General features: G+C 43.6%; 1 protein-coding gene across 1 annotated transcript in view; it reads right to left on the bottom strand.

The window, feature by feature from the left end:
• Positions 1-19,986, bottom strand: part of cpt1a2b (carnitine palmitoyltransferase 1A2b) — a 34,674-nt gene that overhangs the window by 14,348 nt on the left and 340 nt on the right. The window contains exons 2-10 of the mRNA XM_079281120.1: positions 13,557-13,699; positions 12,750-12,889; positions 8,714-8,891; positions 7,683-7,784; positions 7,339-7,476; positions 6,458-6,535; positions 6,223-6,330; positions 5,075-5,162; positions 4,674-4,869 (exon numbers count right to left, since the gene is read on the bottom strand). Coding sequence (XP_079137246.1) covers positions 4,674-4,869; positions 5,075-5,162; positions 6,223-6,330; positions 6,458-6,535; positions 7,339-7,476; positions 7,683-7,784; positions 8,714-8,891; positions 12,750-12,889; positions 13,557-13,697 — 1,169 coding nt within the window. The 5' untranslated portion in view covers positions 13,698-13,699. The remainder of the gene's footprint in view (positions 1-4,673; positions 4,870-5,074; positions 5,163-6,222; positions 6,331-6,457; positions 6,536-7,338; positions 7,477-7,682; positions 7,785-8,713; positions 8,892-12,749; positions 12,890-13,556; positions 13,700-19,986) is intronic.

Raw genomic sequence — 19,986 nt, 5'->3', positions numbered from 1 at the left:
ATACGACTTCCACTTTTTCCAAGGAATGTCCCCGGTCACAAGTTGTCTTGCTTTGCTTCTCAACCTAAAAACAAGAAGTGTGATGAATGTTAACGCTTCAGCAGTTGAGTGTATCTAAAGCCTAATATTTCAACACATACAGTAATATTATGAAGACTTCGTACGGGTTCAGTTCATCTGTAAAGTTCTGAGTACATCTACAAAATTACAGAGCTACTTGAGCTACAGTCTCTGAACCCATCGGCTGTCGGTCTAACGACGGATGAATCTCGGAGGCTATATTTCTGGGGTTCTGGTGTCGACCGCAGATGTCAGGGCAAGACTTATTTTCCAGCTCGTTTACAGTCTGATTAGCAACTTGAGGTGCGAGACTGAAGTCGATTGTTCCACAAGCGGCCAAGTTAATTAATAAAAAGCGAAATGATCGTCAGACAAAAGCCGGTGCGTTCCCAGATTGCATTACGGCCAATGCGTTCCGCCTCTTCTGCGCTCCACGTGGACCGTTAACTTGTATTCAACCAAAGCCTGCTCGAACGTGATTGGTCAACACTACTCAGACTACAAACGGGAAACCAGAACACTTCCGATGCCAAAATCTTGTCCCGTTGCCTCCAGATTCTACACGTGAATGCAGAACCTGTTTATAGAGATTACTCTAGCTATGACCAGGAAACAACCTCGGGTCTGAAAAGCGAAGCTTGCATTCTCTCTAATGACCAGCAGGGGACAGCGACTCTGGTTACAAAAAGAAGTCTGGTTGTATAGAAGTCTATGAGGAAATGACTCTACTTCTCTGTTGATCTATTCCCTCAGTAAACATCGTCAACATGAGTTTATGGTCTCAACTTCTAGTTTCAAGTCTTCTTCAATACAGCATGATGTTCATTTTGTAAATTTTGTAAATTATGGTCCATAAAGCAGGCTATGCTTTAGGGCGGGGCTACCTTGTGATTGACAGGTCGCTACCACATCTTTCTAAAAGTTGTCCGTGTTTTTGTCATACAACTTCAGCCCTTTCAGTGCGTTTTCAGTTCATGAAAGTTTATTGTAACCTTTTCTTGGTCGCCTAAAAACGTCTAATTCAGCCTTCGGTTGTACGGCGCTCCATCCTCTCGGGTCACTTCTGGTTGCCAAAAGCCAAGATGCTGACTGTCAAAATGCTGAACTTGAGCCTTCTAAGCCGTGGAAAGTGGCAGTGTGCGAAACAAATCCTAAAATCATGTCTGATGATGGCTTATAACAGAAACGTTTTGGCCCATAATAAATAAGAAGAGCCTGTATTAGTGAGTGCCGGGTTTCTGTGTCTATTATTCCAAACCGTAGTCCACAACCCAATGGGTGGCACCGTAGTGACCCTGTCCACTTCTTGCATACGGCCATAACCATTCTATATGATTGTAAAACTTGAATTAATGTTGTTAACATCCCGATCAGCAAGTTTAAAATCTCTGCAAGTGGAAAAAAATATATATATGTACACACCGGTATATGTAGAAAGTAGAAAATCTGAAACACCTCATGTCCTCTTCTTAAGTTCATCAAGAGCACCAAATCATACTACAGGAACATGTGTGACAGGCTTCAACTACTGTGAAGTGCTGCTGTGTAATGTGATCTAAAGTACGGAGGTGGTGGAAATCGGAAACAGCCGTTATGTTGAGCACAAACACTGACGACACAGATGCTGTATTTGTCAGAGAAATCTGTAGCGGAAGAAAAATGCGCCCACGAAAGGCAGCGCTGGAAATAATAGACGTGCCGTCACAGCATAAAAACAAAATGGGTTACGACTTCCGGGTCACAAAGAGATCTCTCCGGGAGACTTGGGCCGGTTGAGCGAGGTCTACTGTACACAGATAGAGTCCATCATGTCACAGGGAAGACCGCCAAATAGACTTGCGAATGCTTTCTTGTGTTTATCCAAACTTCCTGGCACTCTACTGCAACACTCCATTACGGAGGGCAAAACTATGTTGGCCCTGGACCATCCGTTTACAAAACTGCTCAACTGGGGATTAGACAAGATATAGATCTGTGCTCAGTGTGTGACTGTATGTGAAACGTTCCACGACTGTGCAACATGAATAACATGTTTCAGCACGTTTCATCTAAATGTGTGTGTTGTGTCACAGTCAGAGCATGTGAATGCAGCTCTACTGTTCATCAATATAATGCTGTAACTCGAGGTGATGATGGTGGCCCAGCGGTCAAAGAATAAAGACACTTTACGCACAATTTAGGTGTATTTTCCCTTTAACTCACGAGATGCAGCATGTTTTATGCTTAATGTGAATATAATTCATACTTTGTTGGCATCTTATTCTGAAAACCGGATATTCGTCTGAAGAAACCGGATGTTATCTCACGTTAATCTTTCCGCTAACTTTCAAAGTTTACTGTGAATTTCAGCATATAGGTGCACTAACATGTAAGTGTCTGCTGAGTTGACCACGGAGATCTGAGTGTCTGCTGACTTTACCGCAGCGATGTCCAGTAGTCTCCATTCCTCCACCGCTGCCAGTGAGCAACGCACTTTCAAAATAAATAAAAAAATTTAAATGCGTTAACGCGCTATAAAATAATTGTCGGCATCAATTAATGAACGCATTAACGCAGTGGCGGGCCGTCAGGGCCTGCAAGGCCTTCTCTGCTGGCCTAAACAGAATCACAAAGCTATATATATATATATATATATTTAAAAAAAATCTATTTTATAATTTAATAATGGGACCCACCATCACTCCTGAATGACAAGTCGCGGCCCAAAGAGATCGTCTTTTGATTTTACTTTCACAACTTGAGCATTGTACATACTGCTCTGCAGAGTCTTTCCTCGTCTCAGCCTCCTGTGTCATGGTGCATCTCACTCAGTCAGAATGCCCATATTTGATTGGCTGAGCTGCATCACGTGATGTGATTCACCACCCGACATGCCTCTGCTGTTAAGCTTCGTTTCACGATAGTCACATGCTCGCCCACTGACCAATCACAGCGCACTCTGCACCTCGCGGCAGACACTGAGCTGCACTAATGCTGACGTCATTGTAGGCCGGCTCGCAGGCTCTGATATGTCAAAGAATACGCCCAACATGTCAAACTAAAGATCTGATTGGTTGAAGAACATGACAATCAACAATATCGTCCCCGTTCACTTAAACTGCAAATGGATGCAGGCCTCCGTCTGTAGGCCTGGGTCTCTGTTCTTACCTGGAGACACAGAGGTGAGATCTGATTGGATAAAAGCTCGACTTAAAACAAGCTGCACTGGAAGCAGAGCAACTGAGGAAGACAGTAGCTGTGCATTGAGAAAATAAGATAATGGGAAAAATATTTTTATAAATTGTAATACATGTAGTGTATTTAAGAAAAATTATTAAATTATAAAAAAGATATTGCTTTGTGATTCTGTTTAGGCCAGCCAGCAGAGAAGGCCTTGCAGGCCCTGACGGCCCGCCACTGGTGTACACAGTGTGAGGTGTGTGTGTTCTGGTCTCAGACGCACTACAATCCTATAAGCCACAGGTGTCAAACAGGTGTCAAACAGGTGATTCGGCCCGCCACGTCATTTTATGTGGCCCGCGAATCCGCCAGCAAAAAATATATATTTTTTTTTTGGAAAAATAATTAAAAGTTAGACTTGAAAATAAAAGTATCCCCATGGTCGAAATTATGAGATAGAAAGTTGAAATTATGAGATAGCATGGTGTCTGTGTACCGACATGAAAACTATCACAACAGGTGGACCGCAGAGGCAACAGCCCGAAAAGCGGTTTTCCAACAATTGAAAAAGATCGACAAATAATCCCAAAATGTCCACGAAGAGAAAAATTGATGCAGAGGGAAGAAAATGTAATGAAAGATGGGAAAGTGAATCCATGTTTGTGCTTCAAGGAGAAAAACATGTCTGTCTTCTGTGTTATGAGGCGTGTCGGTGATGAAGGAATACAATTCACAAGATCCTATTTGCTCCGGCCAATTCTGTTGTACAAGAGTGACACTGATGCGTCACTAGATGAGTAATCAATACAAGTCAAATAGTTGTACAGCACCATCAAGTGTTCAAAATAAGAAGTGCCATGTACATACAGTGTCATTTATTAGAAACGCACTCACGCCATATTCTGGTATATTGTTTTTAAAATGGGAAACGGGCCGAAGGGGATAGTCTGGCCATTCATGCCCAATTGAAAAATAGCATGTATTTGTCCCATAAGGCAAACCTGAGAAAATGGCTCAATCGGGTGGAAAATAGTCAAATCTACGATTTTGAAAGCAGGGCTGTAGATTGAAGGTCTGATATATTAGAATACATGATTTTATGCTTTAATGGCCGTGGGATCAGAAACTGTGGTTTCAATGGGGGCATTTGTCCTTCAGGGCGTCTGTATCTAAAATAAATAAACGTCCTTGCTAAAAGTTATGCCAAATCCATCAACACAGCCAAAAAGATATTTTTTTTAAAAAGCCAAGAAATGCCCCGACCGATGCACAAGGAAAAGCATAAAAAACATTCTCAAAATAAAAAAAAATATATATATATAAAAATACACCCCGTTTTCTTGCCATTACAACTGAGTTATTAACGTATAAACCGGTAAGTTATACAGTTAAGAGACACAATGCGACATATAATAATACATTCCACTATACACCGCTCCTTCTTGCGTTCCTACCTGTCCCCAGCAGTGAGAGCTCCCAGTTTCTCCTCTCCGGGTTGCGGGGGGGAAGGGTCGTCCAGGATCCTCTGGATCTGGTGCTCGATCTCTCTGGGAGACAGCAGCCGGCCCGCTCGGTACACCCACAGGCGGAAAAAACGGCCCGTGTGGTACACCGCCACAAACTCGCTGTCCTGCCAGTGCTGCAGCACATCTGCGGAGGAAAAGAGGAGTTATGCCTCTGGCTCATCGGATCGTCTGCTCCAACAGCAGCACATTTCACTCCAGCTGGTTTTTCCATGTAAGAGGAGGTTTCAGCAGGATTACAGCTAAGAAACGTGAAACTGTGCGACTCATCTGGAGCAGTAAAGTGTGTTCACATGCAAACGTGTGTGTGTGTGTGTGTGTGTGTGTGTTACCAGTCTCAACTCCTGGTGTGCGCGTTGTGTTGAACATCCTCTCACACTGAGCGGCACACAGAGGGATGACGGTGCCTGGAACACGACTCTGACACACAGAGAAACACACATCTATTGTTATGATAACATTCTCTTTGGCACTTACGCATATGGCCACATATTCAGAATACTTTTGTTGTTCCGTTTCTTTGATTATTATTGTGTCCGACAACATTATGGACAGGTCCCCACAGAGACAGACCTCTCATCTTTACCTTTCGCCCGATCTGGTCGGTTTGTTTTTGTGTCTTACGAAATCTCGCCTCAAGGAAGAAGTCTCGTTCGTAAATCTCGCGAGAGGGTCAGGCCTCATCCACATTGTCGAAATCACATAAACATTCAGCCATGACATTGAAGATCTTTGAGGTAAGCTACGCTTTCTGTGCGCCAACACAACGGCACTCCTCTCTCCAACGCTCACTCTTATTCTCTTCGAGATTTCAGAACGAGACTTGGTTAGACACAATAGGAAAAAAGTCGGGATCACGCAAAAGGGAAAGAAAACAGGTTTGAGTTCTCTGTAGAATCCATAGTGTTGACAGCCGTAGCAGCAGAAACGAGCACTTCAACACATTGACGGAAGGATTACGCCGCAGCCCCGTTAAGCGGCTGCGGCGCTCTCGCTCAATTCTGGACCAATTTAAATTTTAAAAATACATTTTTAAACAGTTGTCCTCATTTGTCACTTAAGAGAGAGAAATACCCAATTCATCCTTTCACAAAATAATTGGCCAACACTGCTGGATGAAGAATAAACTGAATGAATGCACACTCCGACCCTAACTTTCTTCTTGCCCGTCTCTAATGGCTGAATTCATATTTATAGTACAACACACTTTATCGAAACAAACAATGGGAAGTTGTGCAGCAACCAAGACAAACTTTAACCTATTGCCTCAAGATATACGGTCACGTCCATCTGCTTAGAGTGAGCACTTCTTGCTCCACATCCCTCGTGGAGAGCTCGTCTCCTTACTGACTCCTCGCTCTCATGTTTAACACGCATATCGAGATGGATTACTAAGATAATGAGAGACTCGCTCCAGACCCCCTTGCAAACATGCCATCCTTCCCACGAAAAACACACACACAATCCCACGCGGCCTTACCGGTTTGAGTTCCTCCCGGTTGACCTTGCGGCGGTAGAGCAGCAGGGCAGTGATGATGTTGCCCGCTCTGGCCGCCTGCACCGAGGTCGGGCTCACGTACATGAAGTCCTGGAAAGGACGCACACAGGACAAAAAAAAAAAAAAAAGTCTCAAGATGAATGCTTTTAAAGACATGGAGACATGGCGGAAGAGTATTTCTCTAAGCTGTAATATTTAGGAAAAGGCAGCCGGTTACCATGCCGTAGTAGTTGCTGTTGACCATGATGGGACTTCGGCCCCTCAAGTAGATGTATTCCTCCCACCAGTCGCTCACCTGGAACCACAGCAGCACATTACAAGTTGATCGCTCGCAATAAAAACAGGACAAACGGAAAAAAATCACTCTGTACAGTGTTTAACATCAAAAACACCAAAGCTGTCCGGAAGTCACCAGCAGAGCAGACAAAGTGGCCTTTTATTCAAGTGGAAAAAGGTCGAACTTCCAGGTTATCGCTTTTTTTGGTACGTTTTTGTCTTAAAAGCTTTAAAAACTCCACCACGGGGACATTTGCTGCTGTGTCTATTGATGAATATGTGCATGCTGTGAATATGGGTCCTGATTTTATTGTTATTATTCACATTTTCCATTTCATGTTTTGCATTCTATGTATTCAATTGACTCATATTTGATCTCACTTTCCCTGGTTTATGTTCATTCCATGTCTATATTCCCCCATTGTGAAGCACTTTGTGTGTTATTATTTTAATGGTGATGTTGCATCAGGGAGTGTGGACATGTATTAGAAGTCTGACCAGAACGCTTTGTACAACGATGCACAACGATGCTGTGGAATACAGGACTACAGAGTTGAGCCACAAAGAAAGAAAACAAGAGGGAAACATTTGAATGCAGGAAGGAGCTAAACATTTCAAGATGCTCATGAGTGTGCACAAAGCAAGGCACTAGAACCTGAGGAGGATGACAATGTTGCTGTTGTGCACACGTTGAAAAACAGCTCTTCTGAGTTTAAAGGGTTGCGTTGGATGTTTTTTGAAGTGAGGTTATACGAGGTACAACAGTAGATGGCCATCAACGGATCGATCATTAGACTCATCGTTTGAGCCGACTGCACTCACGTAGTTGGTGGCCCACAGAGCTTTGAGCTTCAGGTAGCGCTGCAGCCGGTTCCCCAGGTTGGACTCAAACTGGTCGGCCAGTTCAGTCATGCGTTTGAACTCCGGATCGGTCAACAGAGGACGCGCCGACTTCAGATACTGAGAGAGAGAAAACAACGTCAGTCACAACATGGTTCTGTCTTATGAACTTATCATCAAATTGATCTGATCTGAAATGTCATTTCTTTAACTAGACCATTATATGTACATAGATACTGTTTCCTGTGTACAAGTGTGTGCCCAGGAAATGTGTCCAGGAGTGTGTTCACGTGTGCGTGCGTGTGTGTGTGTGTGTGTCCGCTCACCCCGCTCACTGTGTCTTTGATGGGAGGAACAGGCAGATGAGGCAGAGAGGTTTGGTAGCTGTACAGCAGAGGCTTCCTGCTCGACAGTAACCTCAGCAGAGTCTGGGGGGGGGGGGCGGGGGGAGCAGGTGAGAACTTCAGAGACACTTCAACATACAACACACGTACCGTGTGCAACTGAAACAAAAGGAGCGTCCGGTCTATGTGGCGATCTACAGGACGCATGTATTAGTAGTGCGTTCCGTGCACACGGTTTAGTGCATTTAGAGGAGACCACAGCCGAACGGTGTGCTGCGTAAAGCTCGCTCGCCGTCGCTAGCTACACTTAGCACCCGCCATCAACCAGGCAGGTAAACAAAAGGGGGAATTTCACAAATCATCTGATTGAGCGCGAAATAATTAGCTATGAATGATAAAATTGTGCTCCGTCATTACAAAAAGGGCACATGCAAAAAAAATAAAATAAAATAAAAATGTGTACATTCGTCCCACCTGTGTTAGCTTTGGGCAAATAGAAAGTCTGATACAATTGTATCACACAGCGATAAGTTACTTATTGTCCAGAGTTGTTGAAGAACTTACTGAAAGTCAGTAAAGTGTAAAGTTCAAAGACCGGGATTTATCAGGACTGTCAGTCTCACTGCTGTTTGTACTGAATGTGGGCTTTAAATGCTGTAAGTGTAGTTGAAATGAAACTTGAACGAATGAAAGGATGATCTCATCTCATCTTAACAGGATTCAAAGTGAAATTTGGTTAATTTTACTGCTTTGAATGAGCTCTGGCGTATTTAGGTTGAAAGGTTTTAGAATACAACAGCATCTGAGAGTACAAAAGGTAGTGAGCGTATGCTTTATGGGTGTCATGATTGAGATGGGGTCCGTGGCGATCGTCACGTTCCAAACCAGTGTTCACAATTTCTACATATTTTACTAGAATAAGACGTTTATAGGTCTGTAAACGGTCTTTTCTTTAAAGCATCCCGTGCCGTTGCAGCAGCCACTTGTGATAGCCGAGGAGAGGCATGGCTTACCACCCAGACTTTGGTGGTGTTGGAAACCCGGCCGTGCTGCTCGAACATCCACTGGTGGTACGAGAGGAGCAGCTTGAGGCAGAACCGGAGCGCCAGGATGAGGGAGAGCCACAGCAGGGTGCTGAAGACCAGCGCCGACAGCATGGTCTGACCCTGGGTGCTGAGCGAGACGTGGAGGCTGGACGGGAGGAGGAGGAGGAGAGATCAATTACTGGCCACGTGGTCCACGTGGTCTTCTGACAACGTTTGTTTTTTTAATATTACCTGGAGCAGAATATATAAATAAAATATTGATGTGCCTCTTGTAAAACAGTTTTTAAATACCAGACAGGACTGTGATCTGTCTAAATGTGTGCACTATTACTGCCAGCAGAGGGCAGATTATTCACACAGTGATAAGATCAAGACCAATTATAGATGCATGGACAGTAATCTGGCAATGGTAATAAAATCAACTTTTGTAGTCTTTCACTCGCAAAAACTGAAAAAAGCACGAGTTCTATATTCATAGCTCATCAAACATGTCACGTCTCACTGTGTGAGGAAACACAAGGAAAGACTTTGGAAGTGCAACAGCAACCTCTGCTGGGTGGACGAGGAAGAGAATTAGATTATTTTGTCTCCCCAGAACAGATGTATCAGCATAAACATTTAACGACCATCTATATTTATATCTATCTATCTATATAGATATAGCTATATAGATAGATATATCTATATAGAGAGATAGAGATAGATATATATCTGTAGATCTAGATCAGGGATTCCCAAAGTGGGGTGCGCGCACCCCTGGGGGTGCGCGAGCTGCCTCTAGGGGGTGCGCGAGAGGAAAAGTGTAATGGCGGTCTGATGGTGTAATAATATTAAATATAAAAAAAATGTCATTTTAATTTAAAAACTGTCAGGTGGGACATCTGAAGCTATCAGTCGTAAAAGAGGAGAGAGAGAGAGAGAGAGAGAAGAATCGGAGGCGAGGGGAACGGAGAGGTGCGTTGGGGAGAGACCGGGAGAAGAAATCGAGCCAGAGTCAGAGGAAGATGAGACTGACGAGACCGAAAAGGAGGAAGGGATTGCACAGACAAATCGGGAGCACATCGGCCCATCGCGGAGTCAAGGTGAAAAAAGAGGAAACGAGAGTGAGCATCAGACTGGGAAAAAAAGAGGAAATATGATGAAAAGTATGTGTGTCTGGGCTTCACTTGGATTGGCAACGCAGATTCCCCAAAGCCACAGTGCGTGGTGTGCAGTGAGGTTCTGGCTAACAGTCTGAAGCTCTTATTTACGTCGCCACCTGAACACCAAGCATGCCAGTGCAAGTCAAAAGCCCCTTACATTGTTTATATCCAAATTGGAGGAGTTACAAAACAGCCAAAAACAACTGGAGTCTCATTCATGTGTTGGGTCTATAAATGACGCACTACGGGCTTCATATCTGGTTACAGAATAGCGAGAAAGGGGCTACCGCACACAGTTGCCGAAGACGTGAGCTTGCCAGCTGCCAGAGAGATGGTGGAATGTATGATTGGGGAGAAAGAAGCAAAAAAGTTGGACATGATCCCGGTGTCCAACAACACTGTGTCGCGCCGCATCGATGCTTTGTCCGAAGACATCCTGGCTACATTAGTCGGTCATTAATTGTAAATTAAATGTGATAATCTGCCTCTGAGCCTGTGCGTGTGTGCTCGCATCCGTATTGCTCTTTAAAAGTGACGCCTTGTGTCACTGAAAGTTATTGAAACTTTGTTGCAGTGTTTCAGGGCGTTTTCACACCTTCAGTGTTTGCTTTGTTCTGATTCAGGGATTAATATGATACAATGTTGCAGTTGCTCCTTTGTTCGGTTTGTGTTCACACTGCAACATTTAACAGCGGACTAAATCTTGTAAACAAATGCCACGCGCGAGCAAACTGTTCTCTCATTGGTCCAATTCTTATGCGGCTATGAAGGCTTAAAAGGCTCTGCTGCTTCTTTTATTTTTTTTTTATTAAGGGGAGGGGGGGGGGGGTGCGCGAACCCGGTCGGGATGTAGAAGGGGGTGTGCGGCCTAAAAAGTTTGGGAACCGCTGATCTAGAGAGATAGAGATATATCTATATAGATATATATATATATATATATATATATATATATATATATATATAGAAGGTTTTAGTCGGCACACACACACGTCCTCCCAAAAACTGACATACGATGTGTCAGTGAGCTCATCCAGGTCTGTAGCAGCAGCCTCAAAAACACTCCAATCAGTGCAGACAAAGCAGGACTGTGTAGCTCCAGCTTTGCCTCGTTGGTCCATCTCCTCACAGGCTTCACAGGTTTTAGCAGCAGTTGATCCGTCTTGTTGGCCAGAGAGCGGACGTTCGTCAGATGGATTGACGGGAGTGCAGTACGAAATCACCCGCTGCCGAAGTTTAACGAGCGCTCCTGCTCGCCTTTTCTCCCGTCGGCGTCTCGGCCAAATCCCGTGGAGAGCCGCTGCTCCTCCAACTAAAAAGCTTGGTAAAACTTTCCGGTTCAATGAAAAACAGCAAAAAAGTGTGACCGGTGGATTGTCGGACGTTTAAAAGTTCCTCCCTGCTGAATGTGATCAGAGAGCGCAAGGACCGAATCAATGCAGCGATAGCAAATCATTATAGCAAATCAGCTGTAAAATAAAATAAAACAAGTTTTGCTTTTTCTTCTACAGTGGTCATGATGTAAACACAACAACATTGATTTAGATATGGACAATCATCTATATGTCAAGACCATCAGACCGGCCTTCAAACTGGAGCTGTCATAGTCAGCTGGCGTGAGACTTTAGAGTTTACAGTCTCCACCGCCTCCATCCTGTCCATTGTTTTCACCTGCTCACTTCAGCATGAATGTTATCAGGCTGGAATGTGGCTGAGGTGTGTGGAAGAGTCAGTGGTGTCGGTTAGTGGTGCCCACTTAGTGTAGCAGGGAAAGTAGGGGAGAGTTAAACTGCACGTACCACACCCTCACCGCAACAGACTGTTTTGTGTGCTCCTAAGTGATGTTTGTTTAGATCAGCCCGGTCCCTCCCACTCGTTACTAGAACTCGACAGACTGGAATTTTTGAAGTGGAGCCGTCACTTTCAGCTGGCAGCGCTTTTAAAGCGCAGCTCAACTAATACCGGGTTTCTGAGACATTCACGTTTCCCGGCAACACTTTCACAGCAGCGACCCGGTGACATCCGCGTAAAAAATAAGTGTGCGATACGATAAGAGTGAGCGTTCATGTGTTACGACTTCTTATCCGCATCTATCGTGCAGAATTTGAAAGTCAGGGAAGCAGATGGTGTTGTTATTGTAAGAACTATTTGAGAATGTAAACTTCGCGAGTGACCACGTGGCAATGCCAAGATGCTGCTGTGGATATGTTAAACTCCAGCTGATTAAATACATCACCAGCTTCATGTGCAACAGAGAAAAGATCAGCCATCTCCTCCAACTTAAAAAGGGTTATTTTGGGTCACTTGAATTGGGGTTGTGTGAGGTATTTATCCACAGTTAACGTATGAGCTACAGTAGATGTCCGTCGGCACGCCCCCAGTTGAGAGAAAGTACTTTAAGTGTACGCTATATTTAGAATATCTTCATTCGTCAGACAGCCCTCTCGGGATCTTGAGGCGGTTTCTATTCTCTCTTCAAAGCTACCAGACTCCTGTTGTTGAGTGTTGTATTAATGTGTTACTTTGGTGTTTTAAGGGTTAGCTCGGGTTCACCAAAGTCACACATTAACACAAACAAACTAACCGATTGAGGCAGCGGTAGACCAGCAACTCCGGTGTCCTGACACGGTAAAAAGCTTTTGTGAATGGAGTCCGGTTGCCTTTGGAGGAAACAGAGAGAGCGGCTTCAGCTCCCCGTCAGAGAGAGCCGTTTAACGAATGAAAACAGTCTAAAAACAGCGCACACTTAAAGGGATATTGATTTTATTAGGTGGCTAAAATACGTAAAATAAGCACCTCATACGGCACCACTAAAAACGCTACACTGTCCCTTTAAGAAGGTGAAGGCATTGGTCCCCGTGTACCTTAGTGGCAGGTGCTGCTGTATCATCGCGATGAGCCCCATGCTGGGATCCGAGCGCATGTACATGGTGGCCAGGATCGCTATGACGACAAAGAGCCAGGAGGAAGGGCTGGCAGGGTACACTCCCTTGATCACCCGGTTCTGTTACCACAGAAGAAGAAACAAAAGGCAGTCTTTTACACTGGGGCAATAACAGAGGTTCCTTTACGGTTACGAGCAAAACATTTTTGAAGAATGCTCTCTCTACATTTCCCCTCATGTTCCCACAATGTCACATATCGAGTTAATTCATCAAACCCAAGATGTTTGAACATCACATACAGTGTGTTGTACGTTCCCCTTTGTTAACTTTCAAATCTTGCCTCGAGAAAATACATCTCTGTGAGTTTACACAACGTCTGTCCTCACAACAGTCACTTGCAGAGACCGGCAGGATTAGTAGAGAGAAACCAGCACACGCACATATCAACAGCTCTGAGTCTGTCACCCCAGGAGGGGCCACAATGCACGCCAGTACATGTTAGGAAAGGCACCTCACCACTAACCTATACAGAAGGGACTTTACGCCCTGTAATGAGGCCTTCTGCGTTTGCATCACACATGAGGCGTCTAATGTCGACTGTAAAATCCTCTGTGACAAACTTGTGATTTTTGACTATTTAAATAAAACTGAATTGAGGCGCTTACATAAATTAAAAAGGGTCTTAAGGCCTCTTTTAAAACTAAAGAAATGAACTAAAATAATTTAAATTGTCTCTCTCTCACACACACACACACACACACACACACACACGCCCATCATCCTCACCCTCAGGCGGCTGCATCGTTTCTTCCAGGATCGTACTCCGGACTGGTAGATCTGGTTCAGGGCCTGGTAGGACAGCTGCAGGTCGATCCCCTCCGGTGTTATGGTGAACTGGAACGCCACCGCCTGGTGGGCCTCCGCCATCGCTATGGGAACACGAGTGAACAGGAACGTAAACACCAATCTCCGCTGCAGTAAAGAATGTGTTGTTGACACCAAAAAAAGTGTTAATTCTTTGGTGTCTTGCATAACTTTACATCCTCATTACTTCCCTGGGACTTTGGCATTGACGACTATAACCATAAGAACGGGTTTTACAAGCCAGCGGGCCGCTCGGTGCGTTTGTATTGAACACCCTGTGCAACAACACTTGAGTAATTGAATGGGTCAGTGGAATGTTGTTGTCCCACTGAATCCCGCAGCAGCACAGAGAATAGAGTAAACGCTGCTCCCACTACGTTATACAGACGCTTTAAATGAAAAAAGACCTGCAAGTTGAAAGTCATTTTTTAAAAATTCAAAAACTTCAGCTGAGGAAACAGTGCTACATGCAGTTAATGTAGAGCATTTGCCCGGGCAGTCATCAACGATCTGACAGTATGAATTATTCAATACTTATGAGAGCACACTGGCAGCTGAACAGCATGGAGGATGTAAGTCACGACTTGGTGAGCAGATCCAAGAAAGATCCTCCATCCGAGTGATCTTGATATCATGATGTGTTCACATGTGATCTCCTAAAATGTAGTGCTGGTGAGAAACTTGAATAAAGCCAGTTGTTTGAAGGAGATGTTTTCACAACAACATAAATAGATATTAGAGATGAATCATGACCCGTTTAAAATACATCATTAAAACTACCAATGACAAGATTTGTTTCAATCCATAAACATAGGGCTGGGCGATAAATCGATTTAATCGATTAATTCGAATGTGTGCTTTAAGGCGATGTGTTTTATTGAAAATCGAGAAAATCGCCCCCACCCCTCCCCCCCGTTGGGTTCCCGTAGTAGAGTGCGCGCGCATTGTTTACAAACTAAAACAATGGCGGCCAGCAGCTGCTGGCCGCCGCCGCCGCCACCTCACAACAACAACCCAGCATTTTGGAGACATTCACCAACTGTGCTCCGCATGAGAAGAAGAGTGCCCGGTGGAAAGCCATCACGGATGCAGTCGCGATGTATATCGCAAAAGATATGGTGCCCATATACACCGTGGAAAAGCCGGGGTTTATTCACCGTCTCAAAGCTTTGGACCCCAGGTACGTGCTACCAAGCCGTAAACATTTTTCTGACGTTGCCTTGCCTCGGCTGTACAATAGTACACGCCAAAGGATCTCTGCGGAGCTGGAGGGGATGTCATTCTACTCCGCAACAACTGACCTGTGGTCCAGCAGGTTGACCCAGACACCGATCCACTTGACTGGTGGAAGCGTCACCAACTTAACTTTCCAAGGCTAAGTACTTTAGCAAAGAAATACCTCTCTGTGCCAGCTACAAGTGCCCCCTCTGAGAGGCTTTTCAGTGTGTGGGGGGGGCATTGTTACATGCCACCGTGCATGCCTGAAGCCAGAGGTAGTAGACAGGCTTGTCTTCCTGGCAAAAAATATTTAGAAAAAACATGCACTACTGTTTAATACTGTTGGTTATGTTGTGAATGCACTTGATTTTGTTTACATGCACTTATTTACTGTGCAAAATATGTTATGTTGATGTTAGATCAGATGTTGCACTTTTGAAAATGTGAATGTTAAAGGGTCATATACATTTTATTTCATGCTGTGTTTGTATCAGTGTATTCAGTTAGAAAAGCTTACTGTAAAAAGTTACATTTGCACAGTTGTTTACAATGGAAGGCTACTATTTAATGCCATTTAATGTTATGTTTAATTTAATTTTAATTTTATATTTAAATGATTCAGGCAAACAAAAGAGTGACCAAATACTTTTTGTATACTACAGGCACCTTTCTACAATGTTCAGGTTTTGTTTGCACTTTATTTTTATCAACCTACTTGGGAAAATCATCACAAAATAAAAGAAAAAATTGTTTTCAACAGCTTCTGTCATCTGCAAAAAATTTTGGGGGAAAAAAATCGATTTAAATCGTGAATCGGATTTTTTGTAAAAAAATCGGAGATTTTTTTTTTAGGCCATATCGCCCAGCCCTACATAAACATACAATCTTTTATTCCCTATTCTTCTGAATTGTGTGTTTTGTATCAAATAACAATATGGATCATCAATGATCGGCAGCAAAAAAAAAAAACAGTGATCAGTGATCTCTAAAAGTTATATTTGCTCCTTTTTTCTTTTGTACTGATCCGATCCGTGACTTTTATGTCAGTGTATTATACCGACGTATAATGTAAACAAAAACAGATACGATTGCTTTTGTTTACATGAGCAAACATTTTGCTTCAAGAGTGAAGAATGAAAACACTTCAGAAGCCACTCCCAGCTTCCCAAGTTGATATTATTTCAACAACATGAGACATCCGAAGTTCTCCAAAGCGGTGCTTGGAGAGCAAAAAGCTCTGATGAGCTCATAGAGGGAAGCTAGGACTAAGTCTTCTTCTCACATAAACACGTCGCAGTAGGAAAAGCATCCACTTTACTTTCCGTTTCATTTTGTGTTCTTACTTCTGTTTTGTAGTTTGATTACTTAGCATTAGGGTTGGGTATCGTTTGGGTTTTTTCCGATACCGGTGCTAAAACGATACTTTTAAAACGATACCGGTGCCTAAACGGTACCTGAACAGATACTTTTTTCTTCAAATTGAACAATATATTAACTGTTTAAAGTATAATATAAATATAAATAAATACAAAACACTTGGCTTCAAACTACAGCTTCAAACTTCTGAACTATGAACAATATATTAACTGTTAACAGTTTACAGTATACTTAAATAAATATAAATAAATACAAAACACACACACACACTCTGTACACACACTACAGCTTCAAACTTCAGCAATTATTTTGCAGCAATATGAGCATATTTTCCTCCTCTGGCAAAATACGACACGTCTCATGACTTATTTTATTTTACCAGTTGGTGGCGGTAATGCGCCAATTCGTCGTTTGCCAACCGCCAGTACACCTCAAAGGAGGAGAAGAAGAAGCTTCCGCGTGCCTGTATTGTTGTGCTCATGAGCGACAGCGCTACGTACCCCGTTGTAATAATAGAGTGGTCTCGTGTGACGTCACAGTTTAGCTGTCGGCCATGTTGGAGTACACACAAAGCCACTGGCATGCACGGCTGAGTCGCATAACCTATCGATCATGGTGAACTTTTGTGCTGTCTTTGGTTGTGGCAGCAGAGCTGATAGACAAGAAATCATTATTTCGTTTGCCAGCGGTCATTACACATCAAGGAAATGACACGAAGGAGCTATCCAAGCGACGTCGCGAGAAATGGCTGTCACGCATCTCTCGAGATATAAAGGAATGGAATTTGCCGTACACTAGAGTATGTGCGGATCACTTTATAAGTGGTCAGTGATTTTATTTACAAATTCGTTTGTGAACAGTATTTAATAAAGGAAATATAAATGAATCCGATACGACTACTTCGGTAAACTTGTATTTCAATGTTTATTACAAACTGTTTCAGGTAAACCCTCTACTCTCCAAGATGCCGATAATCCAGACTGGTCTCCGTCTCTAAAACTTGGACATGAGAAGGTTACCAAAGCTTCATCGGCCCGTGACAGCAGTCGGTACCAGAGACCGTCGAGCGTGTACAACAGGCGAAACACAGAGATGCAGCCTCAGCATTGCTTGATATGAGTTTAACGTCGGATCATGCATATGACAGCCCACCAGCAGCAGAGGATGAGGACGAGGATAAGAATAACCAAGCCAACCAGACAGACCTCGGTGGGGCCACGATTGCAGCAATGCAAGCTGAGATGCAGCGCCGACTCTCGGAAAATCTGAATTTGAAAAAGGAACTTTCCGATGAACGATCCATTTGATTCAGAATTTTTCGAAAATAATGATGAAAAAGTGAGATATTATACTGGACTGCCGGACTTCTCAACCCTGCAAATTCTATACCATTTTATAGAACCACACATCCCATATTCTACTCGTGTAAGGACTGGGGGTGTTCACGAGATACGTGTAGATGTTGGCGTAGTTTACCGATGGAAGATAAGTAGGATCGGCACTGAAACAATCTGCACTCATCGTATAGGGATCCAAGTTACCAATAACCTTCAATTTGGCCAGGTAGCGAACCTTTGATGCACTATCCAGTGATTCAAAGTATGGTATTTTCGCCGCACTCCCTTGTTTACTCGCCGTCATGTAGGATCTGTATGTACTCCAACATGGCGGACAGACCTCGTAACTAAGGAGATCGTGACGTAGGTGAGACCACTCTATACTATGAGTGAGGAGCGGAGGACCGAGTCCTGCTGCCAGGACGGAGTCATCAGGGTAGTGTAAAAAAAAGTATTTCAAATCGGCTCAAGCACCGAAAGGAGGCACCGAAATCTGCGTTACGTTTCGGTCCGGTAGACACCGGACGTATAGGAACCGGTTCCATATTGGCACAGAGTTTCGGTACCCAACCCTACTTAGCATTGCTTTATCGTCCTATACTTGCTAAAAAAAAAAAAGTATTCCACTTTTTAAAAAAAAAGGTTGTTACGAACGTAAACATTTTGATTCCCAACATGCGATCGTGTGATCAGTTTATCCAAAAAATGCAAAGTAACCAGACTTAAACACGCTCTAAAAAACAGAAGTAAGATTACAAAATGACGCAGTGCGGAGGCGTCCTAGTTCAGGGGAATACCTCGAGAGACTTTGGTTGTTAACGCTGCTCAGATGTGTTGACTTTTTACAGTTCAGTGTGAAAAAACAAACATTGCCATTCAGCGTACAGCCTTCTACACCAAGTGAGCGAGTAGAAAATGTGAGGGAAAGAATGTGGACACTAAACATTCCCCGAGTCACTGCTCAGCCTGAAGAAAGGCCTGCTAGTGTGTACGAGAGAGAATACAGGTCTGATGGGGCCGCCATCACATACAAAGACATCTCAGAGCTAAAACTACAGCAAGCAAGAGAAAACATTATAGATCTGTGAAAATGTCAACTCGATACCTTCTGAGACCGTGCTTTTTTGGGACGAAACTGAAATAAAGCCTCTTTTTAAGACTTTCTTTACTCAGAGGACAATGTTTCTGACAAACGTGTTTTTGCATCGTTGCATTACTAATCTTCAGGAAGTTTGGACCGGACTATAAATGATTCACTCCATCAAATTACTAAATAGCAAAAAGTAGCATTACATGATATGATCTAATTGGGAAACAATATATTGGGACTTGAATATTAATCATCCGTGTTGATCACACCTGGTTTTATTGCCCATGACCATTGAAGACATGTTTACTTAAGCATGTGTATGCGTGAGTGTATGTATGACCCATGTTCTATACATGGGTTGTGATGCTTGGAGTCAAAGACTAATTTCCCTGCGGGACAATAAAGTACATCTTATCTTATCGGTAGCAGACAGATTGGGTGTTACCACAGCAATCAGTCGGCAATTAGAGTTTTCTTTGCTTTCTCTCCTTTACTTCCTGCGTCACCAGGGACGTCGTCCGTGTGCGACAGGTTGGGAGAGTGAGACAGGACAGGGGGCGCCTGAGAGCTCTCGGGACGTCGTCGGGCAATGTTTATTTGAAAGGAAAAGGGGCGGAGCAACGCACAGCTGTTGCAGATGAAAATAAGGCCCCTGGCACACAGTGGCTGAGGACGCAGCATTATGCAGTTACAGCCGAGCGTTCCCTACGCAGTAGATCAACATATAATCTCTCTTTGAGGCGTTGGTTCGTGTGTGCATTTAGCAGACCTCTGTCATCTCTTCTCCCTCTCTTTTCCAGCCGGGCAATTGATCGCTGCATAGTTCGCACTTCCCACAGCTATTTGAATATTTTACTTCTGTAGTGTAACATTTCCACAGCAACAGATAATCCGAGGTGTTTTAGGTTACCAGAGTAACGCGGAGGAAGTGATGTCGTGGGAAGTTCTGACACTCCCTAAACGGGGAGCAGGGAACTGTCCTTTCCCCTAAACTAGTCTGGACCCGAAAGCCAAACAGTTACCTTTAGGTTGACCGTGCGGAAAATAATCGAAACCCGTAAACTACTTCTCGCTTTTTAATTTACTATATTAAGGAAGAGAAATGTAAAACCCAGAATGTCCGTTAACAACTGTTCTCTAAGTATTTACAGAATCTTTAGAGACTTTTCTAACCATCTGATGGAAAACAAGATAACTATTTGACATTAGTATGCATGTTATAAAGGCATCAATATAAAGATAATGATGTGTTCATGCTGCACACATTGAGAGAGGAAAGCTATTTAATTTCTGGATGCCATGGTGACGGCTTGCAATAGCAAACAAAAGC

Source organism: Melanostigma gelatinosum, assembly GCF_949748355.1.
Source record: "Melanostigma gelatinosum genome assembly, chromosome: 13".
NCBI classification, from domain to species: Eukaryota; Metazoa; Chordata; class Actinopteri; order Perciformes; family Zoarcidae; genus Melanostigma; species Melanostigma gelatinosum.
The sequence above is the reverse complement of the archived record's forward strand: the minus strand, read 5'-3'. Positions and strand labels throughout refer to the sequence as shown.